The sequence below is a fragment of the Trichechus manatus genome, unplaced genomic scaffold, assembly GCF_000243295.1.
Source record: "Trichechus manatus latirostris isolate Lorelei unplaced genomic scaffold, TriManLat1.0 scaffold00066, whole genome shotgun sequence".
Taxonomy (NCBI): Eukaryota; Metazoa; Chordata; class Mammalia; order Sirenia; family Trichechidae; genus Trichechus; species Trichechus manatus.
In genome coordinates this window covers 3,188,604-3,214,572 of record NW_004444002.1, presented here as the reverse complement: position 1 = coordinate 3,214,572, position 25,969 = coordinate 3,188,604, and the positions used below count along the sequence as shown (strand labels likewise).

The 25,969-nt window shown below is 40.0% G+C and overlaps 1 protein-coding gene across 2 annotated transcripts in view; it reads right to left on the bottom strand.

Annotated features, from left to right (window-relative positions):
* GRIA3 (glutamate ionotropic receptor AMPA type subunit 3) overlaps positions 1-25,969 on the bottom strand; it is a 306,229-nt gene that overhangs the window by 141,646 nt on the left and 138,614 nt on the right. For both annotated transcript variants that reach the window (XM_004379586.1, XM_004379587.1), the window contains exon 4: positions 13,502-13,689. In XM_004379586.1, coding sequence (XP_004379643.1) covers positions 13,502-13,689 — 188 coding nt within the window. The remainder of the gene's footprint in view (positions 1-13,501; positions 13,690-25,969) is intronic.

Below are 25,969 nucleotides of genomic sequence, written 5' to 3'. Positions count from 1 at the left end.
AATTCTCCCCAAGCATTTTTGAGATATTATAAGGGCTGATGAGATTCATATGTATGCGTGCGTATGTGTATGTGTATATGTATACACATATATCTCTCAGCTTTGATCAACCAGAAACTCCCATCTTCTATTATTGTTCTATGCACTAAGGATAGAGGTAAATGACAAACTCCCAGGGGTGTGTCTTGGCCTTAGGGTGTATTATCTCAATCTCCCCCATCATCTGATGCCAAGTCTAAGCAAAGCCCACTGATGCCAAGGCTTGCAAGATTCTCAGTCAGCAAAGAAACATTCAAATGATGGTCACTGACTGTCCTGGCAATCTGAGAAGGCAGGAAAGTTGACTCACACAATTTTAGATACTTATCACACTTTGCTTTCCAGAATTATTGTGCTGCCTTATCTCCCCTACTAGACTGCAAGCTTCTTGAGCAGAGAAATCATGTTGTCCTTTCCTCCCCTCCGCACCACATCTAGCACTGGGTATGGCAAAATGGGTTGAGACTCAATCAGTATTTCTTGAATTGAACTTCCTGCCTTGTTTTTCACAGCTCTAGGACTCACAGCCTGTTGGAACTGGAAAGGACTATTGTATTCAACACATTCATTTGGTGGCTTGGGAAATAGAGGCTCAGAGAGGCTAAGTGACTTTTTCAAGTAATACATCTGGGGTTTAGAACCTATGTCTCTTGCCCCAAGACTTCTGTACTTTGCTTTTCAACACCCCAGAGTGTCTCTAATCATCCCAAGGATTCTCATGAGGGTCTCTAATGAAAATTTGAATTTGTGTTTATTTTTAACACAATATTGCATTGTGTTTTAGGTGAAACTTTCCACAGCAAATTAAGTTCCCCTTTAACAATTAAAAAAAAATTATTGTGCTTTAGATGAAAGTTTACAGTGCAAATTAGTTCTCATTCAAAAATTTACACACAAACTGTTTTATGACATTGGTTGCAATCCTCCTAATGTGTCAGCACTCTGTCCCTTTCCCTTCACACCCCAGGTTCCCTGTGTCCATTCGTCCAGTTTTCCTGTCCCATCCAGCCTTCTCATCTTTGCTTTTGCGCTGGTGTTGCCCATTTGGTCTCGAATACTTGACTGAACTAAGAAGCACATTCCTCACATGTGTTATTGTTTGTTTTATAGGACTGTCTAATTCCCTTTAACAATTTTTATACAAATTGTTCCGTACCATTGGTTACAACTTTTACAATGTGTCAGCATTCTCATTATTTCCATTCTGTTTGTTCTGTTTCCATTGATCTAGCTTCCCTTCTCCTCCTTGCCTTCTCAGCTTTGCTTTTGGGTAACTGTTAATCGTTTGGTCTCATATAGTTAATTGTTTAAAGGAGCACATTATTCACAGGTGATATTGTTTATTTTATAAGCCAATCTATTATTTGGCTGAAAGGTGACCTCCAGAAATAGCTTCAAATCGAAGTTCAAAAGGTATCTTAGGGCAATAGTTTTGGAGGTTCCTCTAGTCTCTATCAGACCAGTAGGTCTGGCCATTTTAGGAATTTGAGTTTTTTTCTACATTTTTCTCTCATTCTGTCTGGGATCTTCTATTATGCCTCTGGTCAGAAGAGTTGGTAGTGGTATCTGGGCACCATCCAGTTCTTCTGGTCTCAGGTTAGAGGTTGTGGTTTGTATGGGCAATTAGTCCCATGGACTAGTTTCTTCTTTGAGCCTTTGATTTCCTCCAGCTGCTTGCAAGCTTTTAAGACCCCAGAGCTACTCACCAAACTAGGATGTAGAACGTTGTCTTTGTGAACTATGTTATGCCAATTGACTAAGTCATCCCCCAAGACTATGATCCCAAGCCTTTTGATCCAGTAAACCAATCTCACTAGTTGTTTGGATATGTCTACGAAGGCTCCATAACTGTGTCCTGTATGTGGTTTGTTATATAGGCAGATACATATGTAGCACAAACAAATGTGTATATACATAAATTTGTGTTGATTGTTAGAAGAAAACCCCCAAACCTCACAGAAAATAATCAAGCAAATAATGAGGTATCATGATTAAAAAGAAATGGATGGGGGTGACTGTTGATTGAGCAGGAGCATTTCCTTTTTGGGAGCAAATCTTCTATCATTTGAAATAAACAAGAGTCTTGCTGTTTTAAAGTAATGATTTTGAATGAGTTTTTTAATCTTTATTTTCCCAAAGAGGATTTGCTTCTAAATAGTCACAAAGTCAGGCTAGCCAGTCTAGTGTGAACTATGACCAGGGAATCAGGCCATCTTCTTTAATAAGCAGAAGATAAAATCCCTAAATATAGAATATTGATGTCTGCTACTAATTCCTAGGGTAAATACCTTTGCATTTTAGGTAATAAGTTTATTTAAAGCTGCCAGTGACTGTCAAAATCACCTAACATAATGAAGGCTTTTACCGCAAGTACAGAGTCCGTCACTTAGGTACTGGAGGACATTAGGCTGGACATAACAGAAGCATGTTTGTGGTGAGCATTTTTAAGAAATCTAATGGTAGGACTTGCTCTGGGGACACTGTTCTGTGGTTTTGGGGTATATTTTGGCTTCAAAATATTTATTAGGGTAAGGGTAGTTCAATAAATATTAAGTAAGAGTATCAAATCACCATGTCGTTAGGGTAAGAAATAAGAGACCACTGGATGTTGTAATTGGTTAGGTAAAAAAAGGGTCCCTGGAAAGGATAAATGAGTCACCCAATTTATTGAGAGAAACCTGGGATGGTTGGAGACGGGGAAAGAAAGGGAACAGCCTACTAAGGGACAGTAAGAGGTAAAGGAAGGCTAGTGGGTATGTATGGCTAGGTATTGATCTATGTCTAGAAGCTTGCTCATTAGGAAACAGGAGATCAGGGAAGGCAAAGTAGAATAGGGCCTCTTTTACATAAGGGCCTTAACATGTACCTGGGAGAAGATGGAGACCTGTCATAGGTCTTAGAAAGACTTTGACCTTATATTTTATGATTAATTTGCTCATATGCAAAAATAAGCTCTAGGCTCATATAATTCCTTTTATCCTCCCAGCACTTATGTACCTAGCTTTATTACATTATTTTGCATTTGTTCAGATACTGTTCTCTAACTTGATTTATGTTGCTAGGGCCATTACAAAAAAAAAAAAAAGTGTGAGAACTTTTTACTTTTCCCAATGGTGCCTAGTATGCCACTTGCCTCAGTCTATCCCGACTCATGGTGACCCTATGTGTTTCAGAGTAGAACTGTGCTCCATAATGTTTTCAATGGCTGAGTTTTTGCAAGTAGATCACCAGACCTTTTTTCCAAGGTGCCTCTGGATAGACTCGAACCTTCAATCTTTTAGTTAGCAGCTGAGTACTTAACCATTTGCTCTACCCAGAGATTCTGTGCCTAGTGTAGTTCTCTGAATATAAGCACTTTTGTGAGGCTTAACTACACAACAGTTGACTGGCCTTTGTCAGGGAAGTTTTCTAGGTAAATTATAATGCTCATTCTAAAGGTCTGATCCCATTTACCTCCCTTGTTCTTCATGAATTATCTCTTTTTAAAAATATTTTATTGTGATTTTAAAGAAAATTTACATAGCAAATTAGGTTCTCATTTAACAATTTCTATACATATCATTTGGAGCCCTGGTGGCACAGTGGTTCACAGCTTGGTTGCTAACCAAAAGGTCAGCAGTTCAAATCCACCAGCCGCTCCTTGGAAACCCTATAGGGTGGTTCTACTCTGTTCTGTAGGGTTGCTATGAGTTGGAATTGACTTGATGGCAGTGGGTTTGATTTTTTTTTTTTTTTTTTGGTTTATACCGATTATTTAGTGACATTGATTACACTTTTCACAACGTGTCAGCGTTCTCATTATTTCCATTTTGGTTATGCTGTTTCCATTAATCTAGCTTCCTTGTCCCCCCTTACCTTATCATCTTTGGTCTAGGGTAAATGTTTACCGTTAGGTCTCATTTAGATGATTGTTTAGAGGAGCACTGTACTCACAAGTGATATTACTTATTTTACGAGCCACTTTGTCTTTTGGCTAATAGATGACCTCTGGGAGTGGTTTGAGTTCCAAGTATAAAGGGTATCCCAGGGTGATAGTCCTGTGGGGTTCCTCTAGTCTCTACTGGTCCTGTAAGTCTGGCCTCTTTTAGGAATTTGAGTTTTGTTCTACATTTTTTCCCCCGTTATATCCAGGACCATCTATTGGGTCCCTGGTCGGAACGGTCGGTAGTGGTAGCCAGCACCATCTAGTTCTGGTCTCAAGGTAGGTGAGGCTGTGGCTCATGTAGACTGTTAGTCCTGCAGACTAGTTTCTTCTTTGAGTCTTTGGTTTCCTTCTTTCTCTTTTGCTCCAGATGCATGGAGACCAATAGTTGTATCTTAGACGACTGCTTGCAAGCTTTTAAGACCCCAAATGCTACTCACCAAACTAGGATGTAGAACATTATCTTTATGAGCTATGTTATGCCAATTGACCCAGTTGCCCCCCTCCGCGAGACTATGGTCCTAAGCCCTCAAACCCAGTAAGTAACCCATTCCCACGAGGTGTTTGGTTATGTCTAGGAAGTATGCGTAATTGTGCCCCCATGTGCTTTATTTTATATATGAATATATATGCAGCACACACAAATGTATGTATGCATTTGCCTATATAAACACCTATACATGTACATCTGTATATTCATATGTGCTTATCTATACCTATATAAGAATACATATCTACCTATGTAACCACACACATATTTTTTGGTTGTTATTATTGTTGTTGCAAAATTGTATATGTTGTAGCTTTTACCAAAATCGTCTTATTCTTGTGTACTTCTTAGTGTCATCTTTTACCTTGATCAAGTTGTGCTGACTTCACCCTTATTTGGTATTGCCTTACCCGTCACCAAAACTAACAAGTGTCTACTATCTAGAAAGTAATTTCCCCTCTCTCTCCCTCCCACTCCTGGTAACCACCAAAGAAAGTAGCTTTCTGTATGTGTATCTATTCTTGTCTTTTTATAATAGTGAGATCATACAGTATTTGTCCTTTTGTGATAGACTTATTTCACTCAGGATAATGCCCTCCAGATTCATCCATGTTATGGTATATTTTGAGAACTCATTATTATTCTTTATGGCTGCATAGTGTTCCACTGTGTGTATGTACCACAGTTTATTTATCCATTCATCTGTTGATGGGCAGTTAGGTTGTTTCCATCTTTTTGCCGTTGTGAATAATGCTGCAATAAACATAAAAAAAAAACACAAAAAACCCTGTTGCCATGAAGTCGATTCTGACTCATAGTGACCATATGGGACAGAGTAGAACTGCCCCATAGGGTTTCCAGGGAGTGGCTGGTGGATTTGAACTGCCGGCCTTTTGGTTAGCAGCCAGACACTTAACCACTGCATCACTGGGGCCCCGCAATGAACATAGGTGTGCATGTATCTATTCATGCCATTAGTTTTAGTTCTCTGGGGTATATACTTAAGAGTGAGATTGCTGGATCATAGGTTATTTCTATTCCTAGGTTTTTGAGGATGCACCATACTGTTTTCCACAGTGGCTGAACATGAATTACGTCTTAAATATGCAGTGATTTCTTAGGAAGCTAAACAATTACTCATCTACTCCAAGAGGTTCTATTCTGTGCAGCCCTTGTTTCCCTTTCATGGGGGTATTCCCTTTGAAATACAGGTAAGTAACACCTGCAAAATCCTTTACTTGTCTTTGTCTTTTGGAGATTCTGAAAGACTTCTCATCCAGCTCACCAGTAGACTCTGGCTGGTAGAGAAATGACATTCTGCTTTGGTTCAACGTGTCTCCAGTATAGCTGCACTGTCTCTTGTGTGACCTAGCTCAATATTAATTTGAATATCATGGAGGACACAGGCCTAAATGTAAAGCATAGAACCACTAATATATGGTAGTGGAAGAAGGTTTTACTCTCAGCTTATAACCATGCCTTTGAAAGCAGGTCTCTAGAAGAACTTTGGAATTCTAAGTACAGAAAATCGTTCTTAGACAAACTCTCCTGTTGAAATGAATCTGACCAGACATGGTGCTTGGAGGTAGGTTGTGGCTATAGGCTTGGCATGGAGGAAGAGAAATGTGAGTAGTTTACTTTCCCATCCCTGTCCTATAATTTTTCCTAACCATGTCCCCCGACCATCTTCTTTTTCAGACTTAGGATAAGGTGAAAGGGAATATCTATTGAATAAAGGAAAATATGTGGGGGTATCAGGAAGGTTCTCTGGAGAAGCCTCTTCCCTGAGAGGTAGGAGAAGTGGAATAAAATCTTCCAAAGAGTGATGGGAGCACCACTCTCTATTCCAGTTCTACCAGACACTTGATTAACTTCCCATAGCAGTTAAGCTATTCTGGGAGAGCATGGAGTTCAAGGCAGGGGTCCCTCTCACCTGGATCTACAGGTGATACCGGGTAAGAGGGAGGAGAATGTCCCTTGGAGCACTGTTGCTCAAGTCTAGTGGCCCAGAAGAGCTAAGCACCGACTGACCCCAAATACGTGACCTATGGGCATTTTTGCTTTCCTGGGACCAGTCCTATTTTCTGCATGGTTTTCTGGGAGTTAATAGAGAGAAGAGGAGATGTATCTACCAGATGTACCTAGCATGGGAAGGAGGAAATGGGCAACACCTAGGGCAGGTTTTGGTAGAAAAATGGAGGTTGTGGTTTTTTTACCTGAGGAGAAATCCACACAGATGAGAATGCCAGTTATACATTTTGTATTACTCTGAGAAAGTACTCCTCAAAATTTGTTCCTGTTTTTGTGGGGCCCATTCCATAGTCAGATTATTTTGGCACCGTGAATAAATGAACCTGTTTGTCATAAATGAGCTCTTCACCAAAGGGTAGGTTTACGGGGCATATTTTCAATTCCATGTGTTAATGGGATATGGCTCCTCATCAAGTGGAGAAAATATCTGTGAAATGGTTGTTCTGTAAACAAAGCTGCTCCAGGCCTCATCAGGGTGCTTATCTCTTATGCTCACTGGTTGGATCTACTCCCATTGAAAAGATGCAAGGCCGATTAGTGCAGTGATTAACAGCATAGGACTTGGAGTCAGACCTTCTGGGTTCAAATCCTGGGTCCACCAATTATTAGCTGTATGACCCTCTCTAAGTCTCAATTTCCTTATCTGAAAAGTGGGGATCATATTCTTATCTACTTTATAGGGCTAATGTGAGAGTTAACTCATATGATATATATGAGTTGGTGTAGAATCAATTCTGATTCATGGAAACCCCATGAGCCTCAGAGTAGAACTCTGCTCCATAGGGTTTTCAATGACTAGACCTTTTGGAAAGTAAATCGTTAAGCCTTTCTTCCAAGGCACTTCTGGGTGGATTTGAATGGCCAACCGTTTGGTTAGCAATAGATTGCCTAACGATTTGCACCACCCATGAACTCCATGAGCTATATGAACACAGACATATACACATTGCTTAAAGTGGTATCTGGAACATAGTAAGCACTTAATTCATATTTGTTACTAAAATTGCCCAGTTAGCATATGTGGCTCAAGGTTTTAGTGCCTTTAATTACTTTAAGTGCTGCTGAAACATCTAGTTAATCCTCAAATAGTCCTTGAGCCTATCGATCAACACATGTTCCCCAATGCTACATTGGAAAAAAACACAGAGAGGTCTTATAACATCTGAAACTCACATTAGTGAGACCTAAACATAGCTCAAGTATTAGACTTCACTTTTATGATATGACCTTAGATTGAACTGATATCTTGGAAGACCCATAAGGAGGACACTGTTCTTGAGCAACAGTCTTTAATAACCAATTTTCATAAGAAAATAGCTATGGTTACCAGTTACTGAGCAACTACTGGGTGTCAAGCACCATGCCAGGTGTTTTCCACATATTGTCTTATTTGATCTTCACAACATCTCATGAGAAGAAGGTAGTAAAACAGTCTTTTAAGTTGAGAAAATTGAGCCTCAAAGAAACTGAGTCACTTTCTGCAATGTCACGCAACAGGGAAATGAGGGAGCTAGGTTTCAAAGTCATGTCTATTTGATTCCCAAACTTGTGTTTGTTCAACTATACCACAAATGAAATATTCTAAAAAGGAGTGGTTCCAACCCAAATTGTTTTATGAACTGGTAAGTCAGCTAAATATATCCACGGAACACTGAGAGTGAGGGCTAGGACAAAGGGGAGCAACAAAAGGGAGAGGAATTGGGCAGTACCACTCTCAGCTGAGTGGAGGGTGAGATAGGGAGCAGGCGCAAGGCAATAACATTTTCGCTTTACTTGCCCCCAGGTCTAGCGGGGACAAGTACTCTAGCAGCGACAGTTGCTAGACATATTTTGAAGTGAGCACTGTCTCCTTTGTGTTACAGCCTAATACTTTAGAGGGGACCCTAATATTTTTCATCTTGTTTGAACTTGTTAGAAACTTGACTTACTAACTTGAGTGTTTCATTTCTTAAAACTTCTGTTTCTGAGGTGACCAGAGTTCCTCAAATGAACACAATCTCAGGGATTGACCTGTTTTAGGATCCTGACCTTACGATGATGTGATTTTAGCCTAGAATATCTCCAGGATAAATCATGCCTTCTATAATTTTCCTCGGTAACACATTGAAACATATTGGTTTGGATCCCACTAAGTTAGCACATGCTATATAATTTAGGCAGGAGCTACGCTGAGATTTACCTTTGAATTATCTATGGAAAAAAAAATAAAAACATGGGAAAGACTGAAGGAGGATATTTAAACCTTTTTAAGAGGGGACCCCTTGAAATATCCAATGGATAGGCAAATTAGGAAACACCCTTATCTGTTCATTAAATCTTCTATGTTGTTGTTAGGTGCCATCGACTCAATTTCGACTCATAGCGACTCTATGTGACAGAGTAGAACCGCTCCATAGAGTTTTCCAGGCTGTAATCTTTACGGGAGCAGATCATCAGGTCTTTCTCCCTCGGAGCCACTGATAGGTTCGAACTGCCAACCTTTCGATTAGCAGCCCAGTGCTTAACTGTTGCACCATCAGGGCTCCTTAAGTCTTCTCTGTCTTTGTCAACACATAGAATTAAGTTAGAATGTTTGTATACTCCTGAGAACAATCTTAAAAATATTCTAGATCTGACTTTTCACTAATTCAGAATGCCTCACTTTTATATAGCAGGAACTGGTGAGATTTTACTTTCTCCCAGTTTCCTCTCTCTTCTAACGCGGACTATCGCTCTAGTCTAGTTAAGCTCATTTGCTCTGGTATTGTCTTTAGGCACGTAGAACAGTTGGTCAGTGCCCTCTTTATGATAACTCTTTGTGCTTGACGATGGTGATTAAACTGGCTCTTGGCTCTCTTTCACCAGGCTAAACAACCCCAACTCATTTAGCCTTTCCTCACAGGCCCTATTTTCTAACGCTTTAATCATTTTTCGCTGCTCTTCTCTGGATCTTCTCCAGTTGCTTTGCAATTGTTTTAAGATGTAACCTGATAAAGCAAGCCTAATCTAGGGTTTAGTGTTGGCTAAATATTTATTTAATGAATGACTTAGAAATTAAGAGGGGGTGGTCGTGGTGCCGTATAGGAAAAAGAACTAGGAGTTAGAAGACCTGAGTGTTTTTTCCCCTGGCTCTGCCACTTACTAGGATTGAGCAGACAGCCACCTTTGGACGTGTCATCTAAATCTCTCTGAGCCTCAATTTCATCATCTGTAAATTTGGGATAAACACATCTGCCCTGACTGCCTCTCATACAAGTCACCTCCAATGAGATAATCTATGTGAAAACTTGTTAGCAACAAAGCACTATACAAATAGTATGTGTCAGGTATCTTTCTAAATGTTTTGCAAATTTTAACTCATGAAGGTACAGTTATTATTCCAATTTACAATGAGGAAATGGAGGCACAGAGAGGTTGAGTAACTTGCCCCAGGTCACACAGTTTGTAAGCGACAGAATCCATGCAGACTGGCTCTAGAGTTCATGCTCTGAAAAGCTATGCTATGCTACCTCTCTAAATAAACATAAAGGTCCAATGTAGCCATATCATTTTATGGGGTCTGACCTTAAAAAGAAGCCCATAGGTATATGCTACTGGAGTGGAGGATCTATTCAGTCACGGGTAGATAACTCTATTACAACACCAAACCTGTTCCTGTCCAGTTGATTCTGACTCATAGCGACCTTATAGGACAGAGTAGAATTGCCCCATAGGGTTTCCAAGGAGCGGCTGGTGGATTTGAACTTCTGACTTCTTGGTTAGCAGCCAAGCTTTTAACTACTGCACCACCAGGGCTCCAGATAACTCTACTAGTTATAACCTCTTCTCAGAGGTTAACGTTCAGATTGGTCATTGAATTAGGCACCTGTCTACCAGTGGGGAGAGTCTCATGAGCATAATACAGTAAATAGGAAATGCTATCTTCAGTCAGATCAAGAGTTCACTCACCCTAGTACACCTAAACCTTCCTATTGAAATTTTTCTTGACTCTTTGATTCAGGATCTATAGTTTCTAAATATTCTCCATGAGCCCTAACAACCTTCATGGTTTCAACTGTCTCTAGCTTTGTTCTTTTCTATGTTACTTCTTGTAGCTGTGAGTGTTGGAATACCTTCCTTGTGGATTAACTGTTAAAGAGAGGTATTAAAGACAGATTAGTACCTAATTGAGGTTCTCCCTCTGCTGTAGCCTGAAGAGTTGAAAGAGTTAAAAAAAGAAAAGAGTTTTGGGAAGAAATTTTGGAAGAATTTTGGGTTACCTTATAAGTATTTGAACATTCACAGGGAAAATTAGAACCTATATCATGGAAATAAGGAGATTAGCTATGTAACACTGTGCTGAAGACCTACCTTTTATTTCAAGAACTGCACCATTAACTTTTCATTAACACCCACTGGATATAGGGTACAATATGAACTTACTTTATGCCAAAATCTGATCTGTAGGGAATAATCTTATAGTGGTGTGACAGGCTCTTCTACCTTGGATAGTGGCATGAAGGGATTTTTTTGGAGACTGTGGAAGTTTCCTTCCATGGAAATAACCTCAAACAAAAATGAAAGCACTCTTGGAAGCTGGGGGCATCTCTTGGGAGAATATGACACTGACTGAGTTATAAATGTTATCATTCTACCCAGGATCTGTATAGATCTGAATTAGGATAAGTTTGTCAAAAGAATGGTTAAGAACCAGGGAGAAAAGTGACATCTCTGTATACTAGTATTCAGCTTATTTTTTAAAGAATGTTTTCTCTAAAGCAATATCATTGAAGTTGTTTATTTTAAATAATTATTTAATCTGAAATCTATTTTTATATAAAGAAATTATGGCAAATTCATGATATCACCTGAATAGGCTTGAGCAGAGAGTCATCATCTTAAATTTTCGTGAAAATGTTTACTTTAGCAATCACATCATGTAGCTGCAGGCAGCTTTTTGCCTCTTGATGGAAGCATAGCAAAATTTTAGTGGAACTTATTAAAATGTGCTCGTTCAGTAGTTATCCATCCATCCATCCGTCCATCCAACACTATGTTCCAGGTACTATGCTGTACACTAGAGATACAACAGTGAACAAAACAAACGTGGTCCCTACCTCGTGGAACTTATAGCCGACTAGAAACTCCTTAAATGGTAGAGGAAACAATCATTAGTTGACAAGTTTTTAAAGGGCAAAAAGAATAAGGGAAATTGACTCTTTAGCCTTACTTGGATGCTGCTAAAACTTTTCTTTGTACAATATTCTCTGGAAAATTGCGTAGAAAGTAGTCTGAGAGATACTGTGTATGTGCATAAGGAAGCCTGACATGAAAAGAGAGAACAGAGTTTTTGAATAATGCTAGTTTAGTTTCCCTGAAAGTGTGCAGTGATAATGAATATTTTTTTATAGTCTATTATGTCCTCAAAGCCATTATACCAGCCCTGTGAGTTAGGCAAAGCAAATTTTATTATCCCCATTGCACAGATGAGAAAACTGAGGCACAGATATTTTCTGTGCCCAAGGTCCCACAGCTACATACAATTCAGAGCTCTACCTTTTGTTTTTTCTGTTACATCATGCAGGAAAATACCAGACTCCAGTATAAGGCCATATAAAACCAAAAAGACTTAACAGAATGTAAGATGTCCAAGAAACCAAAGTCACTAATAGAAAAGAAGGAAAACAAAGTACGACAAGGAGGATGTTCCTCTGCTTTGGACTATTAAGTAGGTCACCCATTAAAAGGCTATTTTGGTAGAAAATTTTAGAGGGCATGTAGTCCATGCACCAGCATCACTGACCTGGTTCTTCACTTTCAAGATCTAAGAAAATCAAAGGTGGTTTTTTTTTTTGGGGGGGGGAGGTGGGAGGTAGTGGATCATTCATGTAGCTCAAGAGAATGTTAGTTGGGAAACTTGATTTAACCAGGCTAGCACTCCAGATTTTCTGTGAGGTGTGATTCACTAGAGATGCTGTTCTTAACAAGGGAACAGCTTTGTATCTTTACAATGCAGAGTCAGCAATTTCTTTCTTTGCTTTTCTTCCTTTCTTTTCTTTTCCTTTCCCATCCTTCCTTTCCTTTCTTCTTACCTTCTCTTCTTAGAGTAGTAGATGGAGGCATATCTGACAAACGGTTAATATTTAATTTGCTATGAAACAGCTCTCCCAGGCAATGGTTGCTCGCTACCATTCAATCTCTGAAGCTGTTTTGGCTTCCAGGTACACTGGGATCAAATCAGAATGGAAATGTTGCCCTTGCACTTTTGTTTATGGCATCACAGTCACTTTGTTATTAACTGGCAAACTGAGACTTCTAAGGAAAATAATAAACTTTCACCACATTTCAGTTGGACTCTTTACCCCAAACAGAGTATTCATCTGGCTTAGGGTGAAACATTTCTTATCATATTTTTTTAGTCTTAAACTTAAATATCCAAGCTTAAGAATGAATATATTTTGACCCATTAAATCATGTTCTTCCCCCTTAGTCTTATTCTTTTTCACTTTGTTCGCATTTTTAAAGCAATGAACATTTTTCTCTTATGCCATATTACTTAAAAATATGATCTTAAAATATAGACAAGCATACACATGTATTTATTCTCTCTCTTTCTTTTCCTGTGTCTCCCTTTTCTTCTTTGAAAGGGTCTGGGGGTAGTGAGTATTCCAGCAACTAGGCCCCTTAGACAAAAACCCTACCCTTCTGTCCTAATCCCTTGCCCGTTCCCTGCTGGGAGGAACGTATGAGGAAAGGAAGGGGATTACTTTGAAATAGTCAGCTGTTTACGAAACAGAGCTGTGCAGGGGTGTGCTTATTTGATAGGTAGGATCCTTAGTGTTAAATTGCAGAGACTTCCAGGTTAATCATAGTATGCAATTTTCAACAATTTAGATTTTTTTTTCCTGCAGCCACTGGGGAGGAAAAAAGAATTAGAGAGACTATCAAAAACTGTTGGCACGTTTAGTCTGTTGGGTACTTAATTTATAAGCAGATATGGGAACTGCTTCAGGTTGATGATTTAACATGTGGCCTGGGTGTGGAATAAATCTCAAACGTACCTGTTCCAAAATTGTGTTAATCCTTTCGACTTCGCAGTCAATCAAGTATCGCTTTTCCTGCCTCCTGTCCATTTCTTCAATGATGCGCCTGAATTCTTGGACATCTTTTATGTTTCCCACAGACCTTGCTGTCACTTGCCAGTTGTTTTGCACTGCTGCTTCCATAATCGCTTGGAGGATGGAAAATCCTGAAGGAAGGAAAAACAGCTACAATGATTTTTTTTCTTTTTAAAAAATTTTCCGTAGCTATTAGAAGCTCAACCAAGTTTTTATTCACCATCCATTGAGTCCCTTTGAATCTTATTCATTGTGGAGAACAGGCTTACCTATAACCTCAGCCTTGAACCTTCCAGATAGTTGGCAACTCTAGTTTTAAAGGAAAGAAGATTCTACAACTTGTGGGCACCAGGCTAGGTATTTATCAAGCCGCTACCTAAACAATCACAGCTGAATTATGGTACCTAATTGTTTTTATTGACATCACTATCAAAATATCTATGGCATGAATGCCAAGAGATTCTTCCTTATATCTAGCAGTAATCCTTCCTATTGCAGTTGAAGCTCATTCCTTCCATCTTCCACATAATCATTCTTCAGAATTAGAGATAACTTTAGTAGAGATAGAAACTCATTGTAATATGGCTGATCCTGACATGAGTATGAATATCCAACAAGGTAAATTATCTCTCCCAAATAACTCTAAGAAAATCTGACAAAAATAGTCTTTAACAAAGATATCATACTTATCCCTTGATTCCTACTAACTAATAACACCCTGGATCTGTGCTGAATGAGAGGGAAAAGATCTGATGCTTGGAGTTTTGGATAAACTTTTAGGAGTCAGGGGATGAGAAATCTTGAAGAGCAGATTATCTGAAAGCATGATTAACAAGACTAGCACAGGGGTTTTCTATGTACTGCCATTTCAGAATATTCAAGTCATCAAGGAGCTCTGCTGGCACAGTGGTTAAAGTGATCAATTGCTAACCCAAAAGGTCGATGGTTCGAAACCACCAGAGGCTCCTCAGGAGAAAGATGTGGCAGTATGTTTCTATAGAGATTTAAAGCCTTGGAAACTGTATGGGGTAGCTATGAGTCGGAATTGGCTTGACGATGGTTGGAACATGGTATCATGTCTATATTTTTCTTTGATATGAACCCATAATTTCATCAAGTATAAAGCAAAAAAAAAAAACGAACAAAAAACTCCAAACCTGTTACCATCAAGACAATTCTGACTCATGGCAACTCCATGTGTTAAAGAGTAGAACTGCTCCCTAGGGTTTTCTTGGCTGTTCTTTACAGAAGCAGATCACCATGCCTTTCTTCTGTGGTGTCAATGGGTGTGTTCGAACGATCATGTATCAACATCTTTTTTGGGATGTCATCAAAGGCAGCTCCCTTCTTTCCTTAAATTCTGAATTGTTTTATATTTAGGTAATGACTAATGTCACCACTCATTTGTCAATTTTTTGTACTGTGATGGTTTGTGTGTTGCTGTAATACTGGAAGCTATGCCACCAGTATTTCAAATACCAGCAGGGCCACCCATGGTCGAGAGGTTTTCAGTTGAGCTCCCAGACTAAAACAGACTTGGAAGGAGGACCTGGAGATCTACTTCTAAAAAATTGGCCAGTGAAAACCTATGGACAGAAGCGGAACATTTTCTGATATAGTGCCGGAAGATAAGCCCCTCAGGTTGGAAGGCGCTCAAAATATGACTGGGGAAGAGCTGCCTCCTCAAAGTAGAGTCAATGACATGGATGAAGTCAAGATTTCAGGGCCTTCATTTGGCGATGTAACACGACTCAAAATGAGAAGAAACAGCTGCAAAAATCCATTAATGATCAGTACGAAGTATGAATCTGGGAAAATTGGAAGAAGTCAAAAATGAAGTGGAATGCTTGAAGACCAATGTCCTAGGCATAAGTGAGCTGAAATGGACAGGTACTGGCCATTTTGAATCAGACAGTCATATGGTCTACTCTGCCTGGAATGACAAATTGAATGAGAAACGACATCACATTCACTGTCAAAAAGAGCATTTCAAGATCTATCTTGAAGTACAATGTTGTCAGTGATAGGATATTATCCATAGGTCTGCAAGGAAGACGAGTTAATATGACTATTATTCAAATTTATGCACCAACCACTAATGCCAAAGATGAGGAAATTAAAGATTTTTATCGACTTCTGCAATATGAAATTGATCGAACATGAAATAAGGATGCATTGATAATTACTAGTGATTGGAATGTGAAAGCTGGAAACAAAGAAGGATCAGTAGTTGCAAAATATGGCCTTGGTGATAGAAATGATGCCAGAGATTGCACGAAAGAATTTTGCAAGACCAGTGACCTATTCATTGGAAATACCTTGTTTTTCAACAACATAAATGTCGACTACATACAAGGACCTCACCAGATGGAATACACAGGAATTAAATCAACTACATCTGTGGAGAAGCTCAATATCATCAGTCACAACAAGGCCAGGGGCCAACTGCGCAATAGACCATCAATTGCCCATATGTAAGCTCAAGTTGAAGTTGAAGAAAATCAAAACAAGTCCATGAGAGCCAAAATATGACCTTGAGTATATCCCACTTGAATTTAGAGACCATCTCAAGAATAGAGTTGATGCGTTGAACACTAATGACCTAAAAGAAGACGAATTGTAAGATGACATCAAGGACATCATATATGAAGAAAGCAGAAGATCAAAAGAAAAAAAAGATCAAAATGGATATCAGAAGAGACTCTGAAACTTGCTCTTGAATGTGGAGTGGCTAAAGCAAATGGAAGAAATGATGAAGTAAAAGAGTTGAACAGAAGATTTCAAAGGGCGGCTCTAGAATACGAAGTATTATAATGAAATGTGCAAAGAGCTGGAATCAGAAAACCAAAGGGGAAGAACATGCTTGGTATTTCTCAAGCAGAAAGAACTGAAGAAACAATTCAAACCTCGAGTTGCAATATTGAAGGATTCTATGAGCCCTGGTGGCACGGTGGTTAAGAGCTTGGCTGCTAACCAAAAAAGTCGGCAGTTCGAATCCACCAGCTGCTCCTTGGAAACCCTATGGGGCAGTTCTACTCTACCCTATAGGGTTGCTATGAGTCAGAACCGACTTGGTGGCAACGGGTTTTTTGGGTTTTGGATGAGCAAAATATTGAATGATGTAGGAAGCATCAAAAGAAGATGGAAGGAATTCAGAGTCACTGTACCAAAAAGAATTGGTTGACATTCAACTATTTCAGGAGGTAGCATATGATTAAGAACCGATGATGGTATTGAAGGAAGAAGTCCAAGCTGCACTGAAGGCATCGGCAAAAAACAAGGCTCCAGAAATTGCTGGGATATCAATTGAAATGTTTCAACAAACGGTTGTAATGCTGGAAGTGCTCACTCATTTATGCCAAGAGATTTGGAAGACAGCTACGCAGCCAACCAACTGGAAAAGACCCATATTTGTGCCCATTCCAAATAAAGGTGATCCAATAGAATGTGGAAATTATCAAACAATATCATTAATATTTCATGCAAGTAAAATTTTATTGAAGATAATTCAAAAATGGTTGCAGCAGTACATAGACAGGAGACTGACAGAAATTCAAGCCAGATTCAGAAGAGGACGTGGAATGAGGGAAATCATTGCGGATGTCAGATGGATCTTGACTGAAAGCAGAGAATACCAGAAAGGTGTTTACCTGTGTTTTATTGACTATGCAAAGACTTTTGACTGTGTGGATCATAGCAAATTATGGATAACATTGTGAAGAATGGGAATTCCAGAATACTTGATTGTGGTCATGAGGAACCTGTATGTAGATCAAGAGGCAGTCATTGGAACAGAACAAGGGGATACTGCATGGTTTAAAATCAGGTAAAAGTGTGCATCAGTGTTGTATCCTTTCACTATACTTATTCAATCTGTATGCTGAACAAATAATCTGAAAAGCTGGACTATATGAAGAAGAACATGGCATCAGGATTGGAGGAAGATTCATTACCAACCTGTGATATGCAGATGACATAATCTTGCTTGCTGAAAGTGAAGGGGACTTGAACTACTTACTAATGAAGATCAAAGACTACGTGTAGCCTTCAGTATGTATTGCACCTCAACATAAAGAAAGCAAAAATCTTCACAACTGTACCAATAAGCAACATCATGATAAATGGAGAAAATATTGAAGTTGTCAAGGATTTCATTTTACTTGGATCCACAATCAACACCCATGGAGGCAGCAGTCAAGAAATTAAAAGACGCGTCGCATTGGGTAAATCTGCTGCAAAAGACCTCTTTAAAGTGTTGAAAAGCAAAGATGTCACATTAAAGACTAAGGTGCGCCTGACCCAAGCCATGGTATTTTCAATCGCCTCATATGTACGTGAAAGCTGGACAATGAATAAGGAAGACCAAAGAAGAACTGATGTCTTTGAACTGTGGTGTTGGTGAAGAATACTGAATATACCATGGACTGCCAAAAGAATGAACAAATCAGTCTTGGAAGAAGTACAGCCAGAATGCTCCCTGGAAGCAAGGATGGTGAGACTACATCTCATGTACTTTCGACATGTTATCAGGAGGGATCAGTCCCTGGAAAAGGACATCCTGCTTGGTAAAGTAGAGGGTCAGTAAAAAAGAGGAAGACCCTCAATGCGATGGATTGACACAGTGGCTGTAACAATGCGCTCAAGCATAACAACGATCACGAGAATGGCACAGGACCAGGCAGTGTTTTGTTCTGCTGTACCTAGGGTCGCTATGAGTCGGAACTGACTCGATGGCACCTAACAACAATAACAAATACATATATAAAACCCAAACCAGTTGCTGTAGAGTCAATTCTGACTCATGGAGACCCCATGTTTCTCAAAGTAGAACTGTGGCTGCAACAATGGGCTCAAACATAGCAATAATTGCGAGGATGACACAGGACCGGGCAGTATTTTGTTGTGTGCACATAGGGTTGCTATGAGTCGGAACTGACTCGACAGCACCTAAGAACAACAACAGCAATGACTAATGGGAGTGGGTGATGGATTTGTAAAGCCAACATGATCTTTGCAGTAATAAACCAATCACGGGAGGAATAGAGAAAGGAGGAAGATTCTGTTGCCATTTGAACACATTCCTGGTTCTGTGATGTTTTAGGCTCACCCTATACTGTAAGCAGACTAAGTCTGAGAAAGTTCTTCACTGCACCATATAAAATGGTATTGACATTTGGAGAGCATGCTTCAGGGAGATGGCAGTGGTGACTCAGCTGGTCATTATGACTCCTTTGTGTGCTGGGTGTATGCAGGAAGAAGATCACAAATGAGACCCAAGCACTTGATAATTTCCAAATGAGCAATTTCAGCACAGGAGCTCAAAATTACAGATCAGAGTAAACTACCATTGCTTTAAATGTTAATTCTTACTCTTTTTCAAACCAACGACGCATATTTATTTTTCAGATTTACATTTTCGTGTGGGTTTTAGATGTGCTCTCTGCTTCAGTGGGAGTTGAGGGCACATGGTGGGCCAAGGCATGGGATTAAGAAATAAACATAGGAAGAAAGAGATTAAAGCATTTGAAAATCTTTCAATGTACAATAAGGCCTCATTATTTTGAATCTCGCTAATTAAGAATTTATGAAAATTCAGCGAGGACTGAGTTGAATTTTACTTCTGTACTATTTGAAGAAAGTATTGGCTGAATAATAATGGCAATGAAATTACACAGGGAGTCTTTGATATACTTGAAGTAAACTTTTTTTAAGGCCCGTTAGTGAAATACAAGTTTTTCATGTGTTGAGTCAAAAATCTGCCTTCTTATAACTTCTACTCATTAGTCCTCTTTCACTGTTTGTGTGGAACAGAACTGGGGACACAGGACAAGTTTAATCCCTTTCCATGTGACAGTGTTTCACATTTTTGAAGACAGTTAGCATGTCTCCCCTTAACCTTTTTTTCTTCAGGCTAAAATGGTCCAGTCCTTCAGCCATTACTTGAATGACATGATGACAAGTTCCCTCACTGTTATGTCCCTCTTCTATGGATATTTGTCAATATTTTATTCATGCTGATAATCCAGATGTGATCTGACCAGTGTGGCTGAAAATGGGATTACTGTTTGCTTTGATATGGACAGTTATTATAGTAGCCTAGGACTGCTAATATTTTAAAATAAAAACCAGTTGCTGTGGAGTTGATTACAACTCATGGTGACCCCGTGTATGTCCGAGTAGAACTGTGCTCCATAGCGTTTTCAATCGCTGATTTTTCAGAAGTAGGTCACCAGGCCTTTCTTCCAAGACACCTCTGGGCGGACTCGAACTTCCGACTTTTCATTTAGCAACCAAGGGTATTAGCAATTTTCACCACCCAGAGACTCCATATTTTAAAATAACCACATTATATTGTTAATTCTTATGAAGCTTCAATTCAACTAAAACACGTCAGTTCTCTCCATAGAACATTTGCTCTGTAACAACTCACCATTCATGTATCAAGATTCATTCCATTCTAATCTGTTTTTATCTCCCTTTCTTTAATCCTTCACCTCTCCCTGGTTCCTACTCCCCTATTTTCATGTCTGTTTAAATCTGTAAAATGGTCTCACCCACTTATTCAGTACTTTCACCGTTATCTACTCAAGGTGACTGTACCTGTCTGTCCTTTACCTGGCAACCCCTGCTACCTGCACACCTTTCCAGATGACTCTCTTCCCCCCACGAAGTTTCCCTTGCTGACTTTGCATGCATTTCTCCAGAGATCAGTAGATTTAAATTCAAAGTTAATTCTAAGCAATGGGGAAAACTGTTTGGTAAGCAGTATCACAGACAATTTAAAAATTTAAAACGTAACTGGATAAATAAAACGCATACACGTGGAATGCTATGCTGCTATTAAAAAGATAGCTCAATCTGTATATACTAACCAAGAAAGAAGTCTGCAATATATTGTTACATAGAAAAAAGCAAGCTGCAAAATAGCACTTATAGGGCAATCCCATTTTTGTAAAAAAAATATACGTTTGTATATGTTTAGGAAAAATCTGAAGAAATCGGTAGTGGTTATCTCTGAGGTAGAGAGCCCTGATGGTGCAGTGGTTAAGTGCTTGGCTGCTAACAGAAAGGTCAGTGGTTCAAACCCACCAGCCATTCCTCAGGAGAAAGATGTAGCAGTCTACTTCCGCAAAGATTTATAGCCTTAGAAACCCTGTGGGGCAGTTCTACTCTGTCCTATAGGGTCGCTATGAGTCGGAACTGACTCGATGGCAACAGGTTTGATTTTTTTGGTTTATCTCTCAGGTGTCTGGAGTCTCTGGTGGTGCAAACGGTTAATGTACTTGGCTGCTAACCAAAAGGTTGGAGGTTCAAACCTACCCAGAGGCATCTAGGAAGAAAGGTGTGGCAATCTTCTTCCAAAAAAATCAGCCATTGAAAACCCGATGGAGCAGTTCTACTCTAACACATGTGGGGTCACCATAAGTAAGAATCAACTCCAAGGCAACTGTTTGTTTTTTAAATCTTTGAGGTGTAGGTTTACTGAGAACTTTGCTTTCAATAAGGAGCCCTGGTTGTGCAGTGGTTAGAGTGATGGACTGCTAACCGAAAGGTCAGTGGTTTGAAATCACCAGCGGCTCTGTGGGAGAAAGATGGGCAGTCTGCTTCTAAAGAGCTTTACAGCTTTGGAAACCCTATGGGGTCACTATGAGTCAGAATCGACTCCACGGCAGTGGGTTTGGGTTACTTTCAATGTCATTTATTTATGTAATGTTTGACGATTTTACAAGAAGCAAGTATTATTTTTTTTATAAGCACAAGAAAAAACAAAAAACAATAAAGATAAAAAATACAGCTCATGCTGTCCTCTCAGAGGATAAGCTCCTGGAAGACATGGAGGACAGATGAGTGCTCCTCTCTCTGCTGCCTGCTTCCACAAATGAGAGGCCTCTTAATGAACACTATTTTAATCGATCTTTTTATACTTTTAGTCTTTGAACCATGTGAATGTATTACCTATTCAAACATTAAATAGAAAAAGCATGCTGATTTTTTGATGGGCTTGGGCCAGGGGCCTCCTGGGCTATGAGTCTTGCTCACGTTTTCTGAAGTGAGCAAGTCAGAACTGTGGCTTACCACTGCAGTCTCTTTGACCATGCAGAGTTTCTCTGTGTCTGCTTGAGTGTGTGGCTGTGTACTCAAGAGCCCTGGGGGGATTGGTCATCTCAGTTCAGTATATGTCAGTGAGCAATCTGAGAAAAGCTTTTATTTGTTTTCATACCTAATTTATTGTAGTTTGACTGTTCCGTGTTTCAGCTGACCAAAGAGAGTAAATATGAGCTTGAGGGAGAAAAAAAGAAAAGTTTGCCTCGGGAGGCAGAGAAAAGTCAGGCGTTGGTGCTTGTAAGACGTGAGGTATGTAACAAAGCCCTGGCTTTGTAAAAACAAGCCTGCTGTTTTAGCAGCTTCAGAATTGTCCTCCACTCTGTGTGAACTTTAACGTGCCCAACTTGGCAACACTGAAAACTACTTTTATTTGAACAACAAATTTTATCATCCTGATTCCAGACCCCTGTTGTTGCCCACCTTCTTTTTCTTCCTCATTTTAAAGAATGGGAGTTAAACCACATAGGTAACTGGGCAAATGCTAGATTCTCATTTGCATTTGACAAGATAAAATCAGGACTTCGAACCATTCTATCCCTAAATATACTGAATCAGAATGTGCATCTTAATCAGATCCCTAGGTGATTCTTATGTACAACTTCCTGGGAACTGTTAAAAATGCAAATTCTCAGCAGGGGTTCGAACCAGAATGAATCTGGTTCAAAGCCCTAGATAAAATAGCAGCTTGACGATAGAGGAGAGGCAAAGCAATTAAGGATGAAGAACTGGACTGCAGCTATCTATGACCAATCAAATCCTACTGGACTGTTGTTGGGCTACTCTTGGCAAAACAAGGAGGCCACTTTGGTAAAGGCTAATGTTGTGGATGCTATGCTGTACCACCCAGTCTCCCCTTCAGCATGGAAGGACTTATTCCCCCAGCTGCTGGGGAAGTTATTGGCTGACAACTCTCAGCTGTCAGCCCCTCTGGAAATTTCCCTTGGCTGAAGATAGCTGCCTAGCTCAATGTTGCATTCCCTTCCCAGGGCAGCCTGCATCCAATGACTGATTGTAACTGGATATAAAGGCATTACATCCTCCCTCAGCTGGAGACTACTCTAAAGGATCATCCCAGTTTCAGACCTCCCTGAAGGGTAGGCTGAAGCCTTGCTGTAACTTCACCATAGCCCATCTTCTCCCTCTGCCTCAACCTGTTTCCTTTTCTTGCTCCCACAGGTGACGATCCTGAGAGTGCTCCCCAATAAACTTCTTGCTTGCAAATCTCCACCTCATAGTTGGCTTCCCAGGAAATCCAATTTGTGACAATTAAGTTGACCTCATGACAGAGTTGGCAGCAGATAAAAATAGATCTCAAACTTACAACTGTCAAAATCATTTTCAGAGTGGAGAATGAAGGCCATGAAGTTTAATGTACAAACAAAATGAAAAACCATTCCATGCTGAACAAATTTACCATTTGATCTGAAAACACCAGAGAACAATAAACAGGATATTGACATATGGAAGTTGGTAATGAAGACACCTAAGGAAATACAGTTGATGATAATGTTCTTTCTTCCTTCTGATTTGCATTCTTCCAGCAGAGACTCTCACCACCTGTTGTTCCTCATAAACCTGTATCGGTTCCCTCAGAGCCATACCATCTGTACTTCTGACATGGTCTCTAGCAGTCCCCAAAATGATTGGAGGTCTCTGATATTGACAAATGAAAGTGATGTTGGGCTTCACATTGAGTGTTAACATTTATAGCAATCTGCGTCTGGCTGGGATTCTCAGAGCGCTTTCCATAAGGCCCCAAAGGGGATTACTGACCCTCTGGAAATGTTCCAGAGAGGCAAGTTGGTCTTTCCCAGAGGGTAATTCAATATTTGTCCAGTGGCCTGTGCTAGAAACTGCCTTTTCTATATTTTCACGTTGAAAAAGAGACGCTCAAACTGGCCCATGGCTCCTGAAAACTCTCGTGGCCTGCAATTATGCAGACATAGAATCTCGGCATTACAGGCTAGAAGGACTTTTACAGATGATTCAGAGCAGTAGGATACAGTTTTTAAAGCTGTGGAAGGAACTCTTGTATTTTAGCCAATGAATTTTTCATTTGGAGTATATGGGAAATGGAGCCCTGGTGGCGCAGCAGTTAAGAGCTCAGCCGCTAACCAAAAGGTCAGCAGTTTGAATCCACCAGCCACTCCTTAGAAACCTTATGCGGCAATTCTACTCTGTCCTACAGGGTCACTATGAGTTGGAATCGACTCAGCGGCAATGGGTTTATGTGGGAAATAGAAATGAAATTTTCAAGGAAGCCCAATATATGAGACAGATGAAAGTGCAGCTGCTGTGGTTTTTGGGGGGCGGGGTGGGGTGGCTAGGGAAGGAAATGACTTACCCAAGATCACACAACTACTTTAGAGTCAGAAGCAAGACTAGGACCTAAGCAAGCAGGGCCAGGATTATGGCGACGCAAGCGAGGCGAGTAAGTCACAAAACGTAAGGAGGCACTTTCTCAGGGTTGTGCGAATATAGCCTTTTTTGCCTCACTCTGGTCTCCGTCCTGTAAACAAGTTTCCTGTGAACAACTTCCAATTTAGTGCTCTTTCAAGTGCGTCACACTGTCTAGCCTGCTTTATAGGTCTTCTCACTTCAGGATGACCTGAACATTCATTGGCAACATTATGGAGTAGACAGAGCTTTCCTCTTTGTGTGCCCTTTCATCTTCTCTTTTTGATGCTACACAAGCTCCTGATGTTCCCTGTCTACTCAGTGCTCTAACTGGGCCTATCATGACCATGTCCAGCTTTTTCCTTCCTTCTTCCCAACATCAAAACTTCCCTGTCCTATGTTCTATTCTTTCAGCACCTTTCCCTTTTCTAGGTGTTAGCATAAAAATGGCTAATGGCTTAATATTTTACCCTTCCAGCTAAAACAGCTTCATTTTAGCTGTGGTCTTAACACAAGTGAGTTTGGAAGTAAAGGAAAAAGGGATGTTGAACATTGTTTTGGGCTCTGCCCATCTCATGGGGTGATTTTGGATGAAGAATGTGAAAATTTGTGATGTGCTTTACAATTCTTAGGCTATGGCATTTAACAAATGAACAGTTGGTAGCTTGGTAGGTGTCTCAGGGGCCAGTGGAGTAGGAAGGCAATGGTGGAACAGGTCCCAGAGAGTCAGTGTCTCTCAAATCAATGCTGTAGGCTGTAGGAAGATACTTATACAAAGGACCTGCCCTGAGATCATTCCATCTTGCCTATGCTACTCAGCTGAATTCAGCTGATGAAAACTTTGCTTTATTTTTCTGTCTTCACCTGCCTCTGTGGTTCTCATCCTGGTTTTACCTGGGGAGCTTTTAAAAAATCGATGCCCAAGCCTCACCCTGGACCAATTAAATCAAAATCTCTGCGGAATGATTCTTAGGTTTTGTTTTGTCTTGTTTCAAACTCCAGGGTGATTCTCGCGTACAACCATGGTTGAGAACCACTGACCTACTCTATGGCTAACCAATACAAATGCGGCATATGGAAGACCGTCTCTTTTCTTAGGTGTCCTTCATGATCTGCAGAGAGGTTCTGGACTGGACAGGAAAAACATGGTTCAAGAAAGGCTCTATACCACCTAGAAATAAGCAAACAAAGGCACAGAGGCAAGAAGGGCGGGCTCAGGCCAGGGCTACAAATTGCCTCTCACTGTGGTAGATGAGTGATCTGGGAACCTTGAGTATGTGAAAAGCAGACCCTAATGTACTCAAAGCACTATACAAATGTCTTTCTTCTTCTGAGGTAGCATCTGAGTGTTTATTTCTAATCACAAAATTAATATGTGCTCATTTTAGACATTTGGGAAAAACACAAATAGTGCAAAAAATAAGAAGTATGGATGAGTCTATCCCTCGGGGATAACCACTGTTGACAGTTTTTTTTTTTTGTAGGAAGAAAATTATTTTATTTTTATTTTTTATAGATAATTCTTTTTTTGTATTTTAGATGTAGTTTTATAGAACAAAATAGTTTCTCATTAAACAGTTAGTACACGTATTGCCCTATGACAATGGTTAAGAACCCCATTATATGTCAACACTGTCCTTACTCAACCTTGGGTTCCCTATCACCAACTTTCCTGTCCTCTCCTGCCCTCTAGTCCTTGTCCCTGGACTGCCGTGCCTCATTAGTCCTGTTTTGTTTTATGGGGCTGTCCATTCTCCGGCTGTACAGTGAACCTCGAGAGTGAATTCACCACTGAGCTAAAAGGGTGTCCAGGGGCCATACTCTTGGGGTTTCTCCAGTCTCTGTCAGGCCAGTAAATCTGGTCTTTTTTTGTATGTTAGAATTTTGTTCTACATCCTTCTCCAGCTC